The sequence below is a fragment of the Parasteatoda tepidariorum genome, chromosome 9 (assembly GCF_043381705.1).
Source record: "Parasteatoda tepidariorum isolate YZ-2023 chromosome 9, CAS_Ptep_4.0, whole genome shotgun sequence".
In the NCBI taxonomy this organism is placed as follows: Eukaryota; Metazoa; Arthropoda; class Arachnida; order Araneae; family Theridiidae; genus Parasteatoda; species Parasteatoda tepidariorum.
Genome location: NC_092212.1, coordinates 24,826,034 through 24,839,563, shown reverse-complemented (window position 1 = coordinate 24,839,563; position 13,530 = coordinate 24,826,034). Strand labels below are relative to the sequence as shown.

The 13,530-nt window shown below is 30.1% G+C and overlaps 1 protein-coding gene across 4 annotated transcripts in view; it reads right to left on the bottom strand.

The window, feature by feature from the left end:
• Nucleotides 1-321: 321 nt before the first annotated feature.
• LOC107445037 (carcinine transporter) overlaps nt 322-13,530 on the bottom strand; it is a 34,739-nt gene continuing 21,530 nt past the window's right edge. For 2 of the 4 annotated variants that reach the window (XM_043045506.2, XM_071185596.1), the window contains exons 4-10: nt 13,131-13,299; nt 11,660-11,789; nt 9,989-10,101; nt 9,307-9,518; nt 6,195-6,376; nt 2,745-2,908; nt 322-696 (exon numbers count right to left, since the gene is read on the bottom strand). In XM_043045506.2, the coding sequence (XP_042901440.1) occupies nt 591-696; nt 2,745-2,908; nt 6,195-6,376; nt 9,307-9,518; nt 9,989-10,101; nt 11,660-11,789; nt 13,131-13,299 (1,076 nt within the window). In that variant the 3' untranslated portion in view covers nt 322-590. Of the gene's footprint in view, nt 697-2,744; nt 2,909-4,563; nt 4,746-6,194; nt 6,377-9,306; nt 9,519-9,988; nt 10,102-11,659; nt 11,790-13,130; nt 13,300-13,530 lie in introns of all 4 variants that reach the window. The other 2 variants (XM_071185595.1, XM_071185594.1) reach the window with 1 other exon arrangement.

Below are 13,530 nucleotides of genomic sequence, written 5' to 3'. Positions count from 1 at the left end.
GATCTGATAACGCAACGCCAGCGGAAAGTACAACAAATAATCTAATATATATAATTCTCTTACGCGGCTCCCAAATTTTGGCTGTATTTCTTTTCCGCTGGTGGCAACAGTTTTCATTTTTAAAGAAGTACTTTGTACAACTAAATAAGATTCTTTTTACAACACTTAAATATTTACTTTATTTTCTTCATATATACAGAGAACAGTCGGCAAAGAATTCTGTTAGGTTAAAAAACATTTCGCTAAAAAAAAAAAACGAATTCTAAAATAAATAAAAATAAACAACTTAAAAAATAAAAGTGCTGTTGCCAGCCGTAGAANAAAAAAAAAAAAAAAAAAAAAAAAAAAAAAAAAAAAAAAAAAAAAAAAAAAAAAAAAGATGGCGTATATACTTTGTAAATTTAGAGATAAAAAGAAAATTTCCAGCAAAAATCAGAAGATTCAATTGCTTTTGATAACAGAAAATAAGAGTTAAATGCTTTTTACTCCTGTTTTTATTTGTTGCGTTTCTGTCATTATCCTCTTGTATCACATTTATTCTCGTTTAAAAAATATTGTAGCCGAATCCTTCGTTGTGCCACTAAGCAATGCTATGAAAGGGAGATCTTTCTCCAAGAGTTTTCATCATTACTTGTATCCTTCAGAAGGTGTGGTGATTTTTCATCTTCATTCGATATTACTGAACTCCTCCTTTTACTGAAACATATAAAATGAAATTTAATAGAATATAGTTTTAATATAGTTCGCAATTCTATGGAATTTTGAAATCCACATATTACTTTTTTTGCGGCAAATATTTCATTTAATATTTTTTATCCTGCCATATAGGAGGCCGAATTACAGTAAAAAAAGTTAACACAGAGAAAATTACTAAAAATTTAGTAATTTAAATGTCCAGTTTAAAAGCTAAAGAAAATCGTGAAGAGATAAAAAAAAAAGTACGGTTTTCTCCATTCAAATTTTGAAATAAAATTATTTATTACTAAAACATTTCAGTAATTCGTAAAACAAAGTTTATCGATATTTACTGGAAAAACTAGGAAACAATGTTATCTGCTGTATATTAGACAGTTCCAACTGAAATATTTTCACGAAAGTCTTTCGTTTTCGTGCTCACGTTGTTGCTGCAAATAGTGGCTATTTCGAAAACATTGTTTTGTCGTATATATCAGTTAATCACCCCATCCATTGACGAACTTAGAAACCAATTTTGAAACTTTATAAGATTGAAAACCTAGTTTAAACAGAATGCAATAAATCGCATATTTCTAGCTCTTTTGGGTTTTGTTGATTTTTCAAATCTTCAGGTTTTTGAGACATCTAGCAATTTAACATGATATTATTTTAACTTATTTTTTTAGGTTATACAAAAATATCAACATATTAAAGTCTATTCATCAACAATTTCAGCATTAATAACTATTTATCCCCTAAAGTGGTCAGTGATGATAGCATGAAATTTTTTTCCTCTCTATGAAATTATCTTCTTGTTATTCTTTTTGCTTTTCTTCTTGCAGATTCAAATATTGCCCGGCAATATTTGAATCTGAAGTTGCTTTCTTCAACCACATCTTATCGAATTAAAGCGTGAATTCTAAATTTATTGTTACTGATTCGTTAACACCATTTATGAATTTTATAATTGAGCTTAAAAAGATTTCCTGAAAATTAAAATGCTGTCCTTTTTAGGTCGCAACGTAAACCAAACTACGGTAAAGCAATTGAATTAAGGATTAGATGACATTATGCCAATGTTATTGTGTATGCTGTTGTTGCCAGCGTATTCGCATAAAATGATAAACAAGAAAAGACAAAATGAAGCAAGATATCGCGATACAGGCCTAATTATGGTATCGGATTTAAAAAAATATTTTTGCTCATGAATGTCAATTCAATTTTATTTTACCACCAGTAGGAAATATCCTTGAAACGAATAAAATTGGTTCGTATGGAATAAAACAGATTTCTATAAAATAAAGTACTAGTCTTAATTATATATCTTGTATAGACTTTTGTATATAGTTATCTTAATGTTACTTACATTTTATATCAACATTACTCTAATCACACTCGCTTTTTGTGCTTACAGTGTATTTGACTACTAGCCTGGCTATACTTTTCCTTTTGTTTTTTCTTCTCCTTGACTATGGGGTTTTCCCCAACCTAAACCAGTTTATGACTTTAATAATGACTCTCTATTCATATTTCATACTAGTGCAGACGAATCGGTCATTGGCGCTTCGAGCCAAACGGCGAGTTAAAAAGATATCCAGCATCCAGTAAAACAGATTTCAAAAATTTGCCAGAAGTTTTTTTTTTTTAAAAAAAAAAAAAAAAAAAAAAAAAACGTTTAAACACCAATGTTCCATTTTTGGAGGAAGTTTCCTTTTAAAAATGTTAAAGAATTGTGACTCAAATCTTTCGTAATTAGCATTTAAAATAAAAACTTTTTAAGAAAAAATTTTCTAAAGATAAAAACAACCATTTCACTTTATCTTAAGGAATGAAGACGTTTTATTTTACCATACAAATAATTGCCAGTGTTAACTCGTTCAAGTAGAGAGCACCCTTCAAAATGGGGCAAAGTTTATTTACTGAAAACTTTAAAAGGAACATCGAAATCTTGAATTAAAATTTATTTGAGTCGGCGAAGTATTATTAAATGTTTATTTTAAAGCGTTCATATGCTGTGATGAAGGCGGATAAATTAATGCATATCGATATTTAAACAGACATCGACTTACCTACTACAGGATAAAAATTGTTGTCCTTTACCAAAAGCTTCAGCATCGTTAATCGTTTGAGGTAAAACTTCGTTTAGAGTCTCCGGGAGGAACGTTGCACTAACAGCAGCAAGTACACACACAAGTCCGATGATGAGGAATGGTATATACTTTTCTATAAACGCCTATGAATAAGAAGAATATTGAATAAGAAATTAAATAACTTTTCAAATGGCTTGTAAGCACTTTTTTAAGGATCAAATGACACGAAAAACTATATTTAGACTTTAAAAAAAATGAAAATTCCAATTATATCACAAATTTTACACGTTTCGAATGTCAAAATATTTGAATTATTATGAAATTAATTTAAAAAAAAATAATTATTTCCGATAATTTGCTTGCTTTATCACATAATTCTCATTGACTCATAAATGCGTGAGAAATATTTACACTAACTCATCAAAAGATATGAAGCAAAATATGACGCATAAAATTATATAAATCTGAAATCTAAGGGCAGTGTCTTTTCAAAGCTAAACAGAAGGTGGATTAAGCATATATATGATGCTACTTTTTTTTATAAAGGCGTGTTTTATACCATTGTAATATTTGTAGATGGGCATTAATGGATTAACCCTCTGTACTCCGATGTTTCTTCTGATGAGCCATGAAAAATTACGCCTCTGAAAATTTAAAAATTTTAGATCTTAATGTATAGTAACCACATTATTATGTGATTGTTGATTATTGTACAAAAAATAATGTTTTATGCATTTGAAAGTAGCATTGAATATATTGCCAGACGTTTTTAGGCAAAGTATTAAGTGTGAAAATTATGACATATTTTTCCTAAGTATTAAATATGAAACCTAGATATTCCATAGAAGGATTAATGCTATTTAGACACAGTTTGAAAAAAAGCTCCCGATAAAGCTATTGTATATAAAGTATGAAACGCAAATGTGTGATACCCACGAACAAACAGCCAAGTTCAACTGACAAATTCTAAACCAAAGGAGTGTGTTTAAAGCAACGTGCCTTGCCACTTGATATTTGAAACGAATTCTGAAATGTATTTCATACTTTGCCGGTTTCTTATTTGGCAGTCAATAGAATGCCTGGGAAATGTCTGAAATATGAATCGTTTCATACATTGCTGGCTAATTTAAGGCATTCTATACAATGCCTAGCAATTCTGAATGCTGGATTCAAACTTTGGTGGTAACATATATAAACCGATATAGCGATGAAAATGCTGTTAAAATAAGAACAAACACCAGAGGGAAAAAGAGGAAGACCTGAAACAAGATGGTTAAAAAGAGTAGAGAAGGGGTTAAATGACTTGGGAGTTAAAAGATGGAGAAATATAGCATCAAATAGATCTAGATGGCGTAAACTGACTGAGATGGCTTTGGCCGGTAACCGTTGTACCGTTTAAGAAGAAGACCAACTGTACCGTTTAAGAAGAAGAAGATATATAACCCGTACTTGCAACATTTTTTTTTATAAATAATTTTTCGAAGTAGTAGTCAAAAGCGAATTGAAGCATTAATTAAAGAAAATTTTATTCTTTTATTTTGCTACAATTTACCATATATACAATCATAATGCTAACATGCAATTCAATAATCTTTCAACGATAAATTTGTAGTCGTAGATGAAATCCTTTTTAAGTAAATTTATATATCCAAGAATTAGATATAAAAAAGCAAAAGTTTCACCATTACTTTAAATCTAAAAATAAAATATTTCGGAAAATCCCTAAGAATATTGGCAGCTATGATAAACTTTTAGCCCTTAAAATAAAAGTATCATATATCAAATCTGTCATACTTACTAAGAAGACTATGTAAGGCACTATGATATTTGCCACCGCTGCAAACGTACCACTCATGCCCATTCCGATGGCTCTAATTGTTGTGGGATACAATTCTGAACTTTGCTGGTAAACAGCCATGAATGATGCGGAAGCTCCGAATTTACCTATTAGAGAACAGACCACGGCAAGTAATGGGGCTCCTGACAAAAAACAAACCATTAAATGTACATTTATAATTTTTTTTTCTGCAAAATACACAAATTATAATACTATACAGCCCCTGGCTAAATGTTTAGACGCACTGTAGTTTTTTAATAATTACATGTTTTGCACGAGTTTATATGCAATACTTTTATATTTAAATATACATGTAATGGGTTTTTATTTGGGAGATTTCTTATATATTTCTTACTTGTATTTATTTTTAACTTATTGAATTACAATGTTAACCAATTGATACAAAAACATAAAGAAGTGCAAACCAGTTTCAGTCTCGTTCTCGTGTGCGTCAGTTGCGGACGTGTTTTTGTGGCTTTATGCGCAGTGTTTATTTGTTTCGAAGTTTTATACTACACAGTTATTTGTTTATTTCGTGTGTTTTATGCGCAGTGTTTATTAGTTTCGCAGTTTTATACTGCACAGTTGTTTGTTTATTTTGTGTATTTTTATGCACTGTGTTTATTTCTTTCGAAGTTTTATACTACACAGTTATTTGTTTATTTTGTGTGTCTTATGCACTGTGCTTATTTGTTTCGCAGTTTTATGCTATACAGTTATTTGTTTATTTTGTGTGTTTTATGCACTGTGCTTATTTGTTTCGCAGTTTCATACTACACAGTTGTTTGTTTATTTTGTGTATTTTTANGGTTTTCGACAAAGCAACGTGCATATCATGTTCAACATTCAATCGATTTGGATGTTATGTTTTTATTGTCACAAGTGAGGAAAATCCCTCTTTGCAAAGATACACTGTAGCAAACGGAATTATAGCTGCCATAGCTCGCTGTACAAGCAATGGGTAGGCTTCCAAACGTTTTAAAAATTAGGAGTGGTCAGCGGACCCCCAAAATATAACTCATGGAATGGACCCCTTAGAGGTTCATGAACCACAGGTTAAGAAACCCTGATCTAGCGTGACCCACCGGCAGGTCACCCCGGCGTGAACGTGTTAAATGACTTGGGAATTAATAGATGGAGAAATATAGCATCAAATAGATCTAGGTGGCACAAACTGACTGACATGGCTTTGGTCGGTAACCAACTGTAGTGTTTAAGAAGAAGATATATAACCCGAACTTGTAAAATTTGTTTTTTCATAAAAAAAATTTCGAAGTAGTAATCAAAAGCAAATTGAAGCATTAATTAAATAAAATTTTATTCTTTTATTTTGCCACAGTTTAACATATACACAATCATAATGCTAAGATGCAATTCTATAGATGTTTAAATTATAAATTTGTAGTTGTAGATGAAATAATTTTTAAGTAAATTTATAAATCACAGAATTAGATAAAAAAAAAAAGCAACAGTTTTACCATTACTTTGAACCTAAAAATAAAATATTTCGGAAAATCCCTAAGAATATTGGCAGCTATGGTAAACTTTCAGACCTGAATATAAAATTATCATATCAAATCTGTTGTACTTACTAAGAAGACTATGTAAGGCACTATGATATTTGCCACCGCTGCAAACGTACCACTCATGCCCATTCCGATGGCTCTTATTGTTGTGGGATACAATTCTGAACTTTGTTGGTAAACAGCCATGAATGACGCGGAAGCTCCGAATTTACCTATTAGAGAACAGACCACGGCAAGTACTGGGGCTCCTGACAAAAAACGTACCATAAAATACACATTTACAATTTTTTTCTACAAAATACACACATTATAATACTATACAATCCCTGGCTAAATTTTTAGACGCGGCGTAGTTTTCTAATAATTACATGTTTCGCACGAGTTAATATGCAATACTTTTGTAATATAAAACATACATGTAATGGGTTTTTATTTAGGAGATTTTTTATATGCTTCCTATTTGTATTTATTTTCAACGTATTGAATTGCAATGTTATGGCCTGTTGAGACGATCCAAGTTCTAGGACGAAGATTGATTGATATTGATGGAAACTTGTTCTGCTTTGAGCTTGGATCGTGCAAACGATCATCCAAGTACTTGGTCCAAGTTCTTGGACGATAGTAGAGCATGTTCTACCTTTCCATCAAAGTTTTTCCTCCTTTATCCAATCAGAATCTTACGCATTGTGACATCAACGAGCTGGCATCAGATCATGTCATTTTGTTGTCTGTTTTCATACATTTTAGTCCAAATAAATTGATCTTTTAAGGTTTATTTGTGTTATTATAATTTTATTTCAACTTATTTAGTAATTTTAAACTTATGTAAGTATTATTTTATAATGTTGAATATGAACAATGCGCGTGCGCAAGTTTTTCTTCCGACCAATCGGTGACATTCAAGAACTTGATCATCCCATTTCTTGGACAGAGAAATTCCTCCAATTTCTCGGATTCTAGAACTTGGACAGTGTAAACAGGCCTTTAACCCAAATTGATGCACTTGTTTACGTTTGTGTAAACGTAAACAAGTGCATTCCGGTTTCAGACTCGTTCTCGTGTGAGTCAGTTGCGGGCGTGTTTTTGTGGCTTTATGAGCTGTGTTTATTAGTTTCGCAGTTTTATACTACGCAGTTATTTGTTTATTTTGTGTGCAGTGTGTCAATTCAATCAATTGGAACATTTTCATCATGAGTAAAAAAGGCGAACTTTTACCATGTAAAAAAGTTGAAGTAAAGTGAGTGCTAAAATATTTTCAAACAGCGAAATATCGCGAAGATTGAAGTTTCTGAAGCTAGCGTACGACGCATAAAGAATAAAATTGAGTCAGGGGACGAATTGAGCCCGAAACGAAAGAAAAGATGCGACAGAATCTTATAGTGCGTCTAATAATTTGGCCAAGGACTGTATACATTATTATGTACGGTAGTATTATAAAATAAACCAATTTATAATATTGCTGTGCAATTGAAAAATATCGAAAATTCTTTACGAAAAAGTCGCTCTTGCGTTGTTTTTTCAATTGCACTGTACAAAAGCTAACTAAAATGAAGATATTGTTTTCGTCAAAAATCTTAAGATAAATACAGAAATCGTAGAATAGTGAAACTCCGCATAAATTGTAATGAAGAAAATAGTTCAATTTAAAAAAAATTTTCTTTTTACGATGTATGTTTTTACTTTTAGAATTTTAATTAAAAAATTACTGCCTCACCTTTAATAATAATAAAATTCCAATAATGACAGACTAAAACCCTTTTGTATTCAATTTGCATGAAATAGAAAACAAGTTTAAATATTTCTTACATAAAAATAAAGTACGAAGCAAGAATTTAATTAATTATTTTTTCAGTAAAATGCACTACCTTACACGCGTGCCAAAATGAAAATTTTATTTGGAATCAAAAATCTTAAGGTAAATTAAGAAATGGTAAAATAGTGAGGCACTGAAGCATTGCAACAAGAAAATGGTTAAGATTTTTATAAAAAAAAAAACATTTTCACGATTTCTGTTTTTACAGTACGATTTTTAGTTACAAATTTACAGTCTTTCTAATATCCTAATAATTAAAATTCAGTTCATGCAACAAGTGTTACCTACTGTCATCACAACATAAAAACCTTTTTTTTTGCAGTGTGTGGAAAAAAATTAATATTGGAAAAGTACAAATTGTTTACCAAAATATCCATAAATTATCCATTATATAAAAATTAGTTGGTAAATTTAAATAGTCAATATAACTCTTTTATGTGTCTTAAAAAAGACTTATTGGAATATATAATTCATTGGATCATTTTCATGCAATTTCCAATTATGGAAAATATTTACATTTTTGTAAATTTTTTTTGTGGCATGGCAACCCGCTTTTCATTATTGGGAGCCAAAACTTTAAAAACTAAGTACAATCATCAATATTAAGATGCAATAATCTATATCTAATGTTTAAATGCAACTATTTTTATTAGTAACTAAACTGAAGAATAATCTATAAAATCCTAAAAATCCCGAATAGAATAAATCCTAAATCCTTCAGAATCCTAAAAAAGAATCTTTTTAGTGCTTTCTGGAGTCAGATTTAAGTGCTAAGGCAGAAACTGAAAAGTTTTTTTCGCCTGATCAAAACCAGTTCTTATTATGAATCATTATGAAGTCTTCATTACGGATAGCCTAAATATCTTTGAGTAGCTCCCAAAATTAACACTTCTTTTTTAATTCAAAAAACGAATAACGGTAAGCCAATCAAGTTTAAGCATTTATCCTATTGGCGATGTTTAAAATAAAATATGAAACGAAATATGGATAAGAAACTGCAGTAAAAATGTCTTTAAACCCAAGCAAGGTTAAAAGTTTGAACGATTTTCAGGGCAGCCAACAATGCTTTTTGAAAATATTTTAAGAAGTAGTAAAAAATTAAAACTAAAGCTTCCAGAATTTTCGGTAACTTTGAAAGATATACCACCATTTTAAAAACTTCACTACGCGAAAGCTGTAACAAAATGGTATTTAATATAAAATTTTCAATTATTTACCCATGCAGTGGTTTGGATTATAAATTTAAATCAAATTTACAGTGCAAAGAAAAAATGCATTAAAACATAAATTTAGCTACCATTAATTTTTTTTCCCTATAAGCATAGAAATTTGACATCCATTGAAAATAAATGTTAATTGACTTACCAGGTACTAAAGCAACTAAAAGACATGCACTTCCTGTGAGAGCTAAAGCCGACACTGAGCACCACCTTCTTCCCCATTTTTCCATAAAATACCAGCTGCAAATAAGTCCTGGTATCTCGACAAGAGCCAAGAAAAAAAAGTTGAAAAATGGATCACCTCCAAGATTTGATACATTTATTTGGAGACCATAGTATGCAAATATGTCTGCGACCCTACAGAAAAATAAGCAATCTTTTCTTTTAATTAGTTAATACATAAAAATAGTTGTTAGAGTGCTGTTGTTTTCTTCAAGTAGTCATAGTTGACACTATTTTTAAAATCTTTGTAGCCCTTATTAGATAATTTTATTTTGCTTTTGGAGCAAACCGTGCAATATTATATTTGCTGCACAGCAGTATCACTGCTTTTTGGCCTTATATTTCTACTCTTGGCAGTTATGCTTATGATAGAAGTCGGGTTGTGTGGTTTGCTGCTGAGGTTTAAATTGTTTGAGTAAAAATTATCAAAATTTCATGATTTTGCAATTTTTTCCTTTTCTGATTAGCAAAACATCATGTAAGGAGGCGTTTGCCAAATTTTTAATTAATTATAATTGTTAATATCATAATTAATAAGTTAATTAAAATCGTTTAAAGATTAATGTCTCAGAAAGTGTGTGCTTATTTATTAAACATCTTCTTACCAACAAAATGAAATTATTAAGAACTTCTTCCTTAAATTCGGAAAGCGAAACAGATCTAAAAAAGTATTATTTGCAGACTCCAACTTCTCCTTCTTAACTTTTTCACCAAGTTTCTGAAAAAAAAATTAAATGTCAAATGCATGTAGCGATACACGTTTGAATAGTTAAAAAGATAATGCGAGTACGTGACATTATCAGAGGTGCTTATTAATCAGGGATAATAAAGTAATTGTATCAGTATGGCTATATAACAGATTTTTTTTTACTTTTACTTTAATTTTAATGTAACTAATCCAAATCAGTTTTGAGCATTTTTCCATGATATTTTATTTCATGTTAGGTAATGGAAAATAAAATAAGGCAAGGACTTATTAGTCCAGCTTTCTGACGAATCTATAATAAAATAGTTTAGATACCACTTATTTGTTTTACCCAGATTTTCACCATTTTAAAAAAAGTCGCTTACCTGTTTCATCCACTAAGCTCTTCATTTAACCTTTTGGCGCAGATGGGACAGCTTTTATATATTTTTTTCTGACGCTTTAATTACACGCAAAAATATATTTTGATATTTTTTAATTAAAAAAAAACAGTCTAATAGTTACGAAAAAGAATCTGTTAGATTATCGAAATTATATTTGTACTAAAATATAAAATTAAAAAAAAGTAGTTTCGAAAAAAAAAGAAAATTTTTTTTCCATTCATGTTCAACAATTTATTAATAATTGATTTTGTAAATTAAAGTATTTTCAATAATGAATAATTGTTTATCTTAGATCTAAATAACTGCAACTAAATAAAGATCTATCTATTTTCGAAAAAAATTATTGTTTGGAAGTGAGCCAAGTTTAGAAGATTTTGCCTTTAAAGCAGAAAAAAGACACCAGTGTTTTATGCTGTGTTTCATAATTATAAATTATTAAAATGCTAAATATAATACTTTTCTTTTATTTTGACCTAAATTAAAACAAAATAATGAAAAAAAAAGTACGAAAAATAATTTTGCCTTAAAGGATAAACAAGAATAATATTTTAACACGTAAAAAAATTATTTATGATTTTGTAATGAAAATAAATGGTAATTTTATTTTGATTAAAAAATGAATTTCACTCAATAAACATAATATTTAGTACCTATCTCAAAAATATGATACGTCCTTAAAGGTTGATCTTCTTCAAGTAAATTTATCCTGTAAAATTTCAAGATGGATAGGAAAAGGGCGCCCAGATAAATTTCGATGATGAGGAAATTTACCCCGTCTTCTTATATTCTTTTTTTTTAAATATTCTTTATATTCTTTTCTTCGTTTTCTGAAACGCCTCCAAGATAAATCTATACTGATAGTGAGTAGTGCACTAACTCAAGTTCGAAGACGTGGCTTACTGCAAAGTAAACAACCCATCAGATTTTATCGCGTCCAGTTCGTTGAAATCTCAGCAGACCTGGTGCATGTGCAAATGAGCGGACGGTTCTTAAATATGAAAATTTACATTACTCCTCTTATTTTCGTTGCTAGTTTGGTATATTTAAATATCCCTCCCCACTTTTTCAACTACACGATGGTAAACCTTTTTTGGATCACACAAAATTTTAACATATCAAAAAATTTATCATTGAACACGCATTATACTTGTGTTTTGATACGCTAATTTAATTTTTCAATTACATACTTGTATTTTCATTCTCAATTCTACGGGTTCAATAGTCTTTCCATTCGTTTCAGCAATTCTGCTAATTGCTCTCGTTGCTTCTTTGTACCTCTCTTGGGATATAAGCCAACGGGGTGATTCCGGTAAAAATCTGCAAAAATATAATTGTTCAGTTTCATACAATTAGGTGTTCCAGAAAATCCTGTCCGAGAAATTACACACCTCCTTTTACATTGATGCAAAAGGTACTTTTATAAAAGAAAAAGGTAGGGTGTTTACCCCTTAACTCAATGTTCTAGCATAAAATGACCCAGCAACATGAAGCAAAGGAGCATTTACATACATATTCAAATTGCAATGAAAGTATTACACAGTTATAAGCGGTACATATTTGAAAGTAAAATGCCTTATCACTGAGTTTTTATTTTTATATCATACTTTTCAGACAAAATTTTCCGATCGACCTAATAAATTGATATCGGACTTATAATGCAAGGCTCCCCACGACTTAAAGAAAAAATAAATAGTGATAAGAGAAGGAGCGAACCTCGATCAATTATAACATTTATAACTACAGTCGGACCTCTATTTAACAAAGTCGCTAAACCCCGATTATAAGCTCGATATGGAAAATTCGTTAAATAGAAAATCACCGTTTGAAATACTTAAATAACACAAAATAGGTTTTAAATTCATAAACACTAGACATAATTAAAATAGCTATTGATAAACCTTTATCTTGTAAACTAGTATTTTCTATTTATTTTATAAATCTTAACCCTAAAAGAAATCTGCAGGGTAAGCAAGAATGGAGAAAAACATTATCCAGTGTTACACTATCATGCCACATACATTTTCAACTAAAAAAAGCTAAATTTATGTATAAAATTATAGTTGTATTTATTATAAAAGTAATTTTAAACATAGATTAACACATGCGGTATAAGTTTAATTGCTACTAGTAAAATCAGTTAATTTTGTCTGCGTTTTTTTTTGAAATGCAAGCAAAAGGGGAAAGGGATTTTACTGCTTTCTCTAAAAATTAAGTGGCTTCGAAAATTTATTCAAGGTCATTTCCCCCCACAAAATGCATCAACAAGTTTGCAATGCTCTGAAATATTTTGGGAAATAGGGAAACTGGATCTCAAAGAAAAGTTCGTTAAATGGAAAATTCATTTCGCTATTTGGAAGTTATTTTACGAAGAAATTTCCAAATGTGCTCCGAATGTTTCTGGTTCCTCGAAAAAAAATCGCAAAATAGAGAAATTTGCAAAATGGAAGTCCAACTGTATTTCTATACGTTATTTTGTAAAAAAAATCTGTGTCTATGTAAACTATCTGGTCCCATCAGTTCCTTCAGGGTTTAAGTTTTAAGTCAAATGAGGATATTCTTACTAGCATTGACACAAATTTAATTCCACTATTAAATATTTCTTAAACTCATGGGGGGTGGGGGTTCTTTATTGTCAAATATTTGAACTACAGCACTCACTTCCAGTACAGAAACATCAAGATTGATACCGAGGATGTTGCCAGTCCAAATGTCACCCAGTGTCTGGTGAAGTAAGCGATTGGTGCCAGAAAACAAAGACCAATAGTCCAGGAGGCATTTGCTATTCCATTCATCTTTGTCCGTTGTGAGAGTCCTACGATCTCAAGCACTGAAACAAGCATCAATATTTAAAACCCGTTCGCCAAAAATGATGGCAAGTTTAAAATTAACATTATATAATCATTTGGCATCTTTTTAAAAAACTGAAATTAAAGGATGTTTTTTTACAAGGAAATTAAAAAAGCCATAGTTTAAGTACTTTCAACTGGAAGCAAAGGCAAAGTTATAATTTTAAACTATACATACCATCTCGCCATTATATATATACACATATATATAT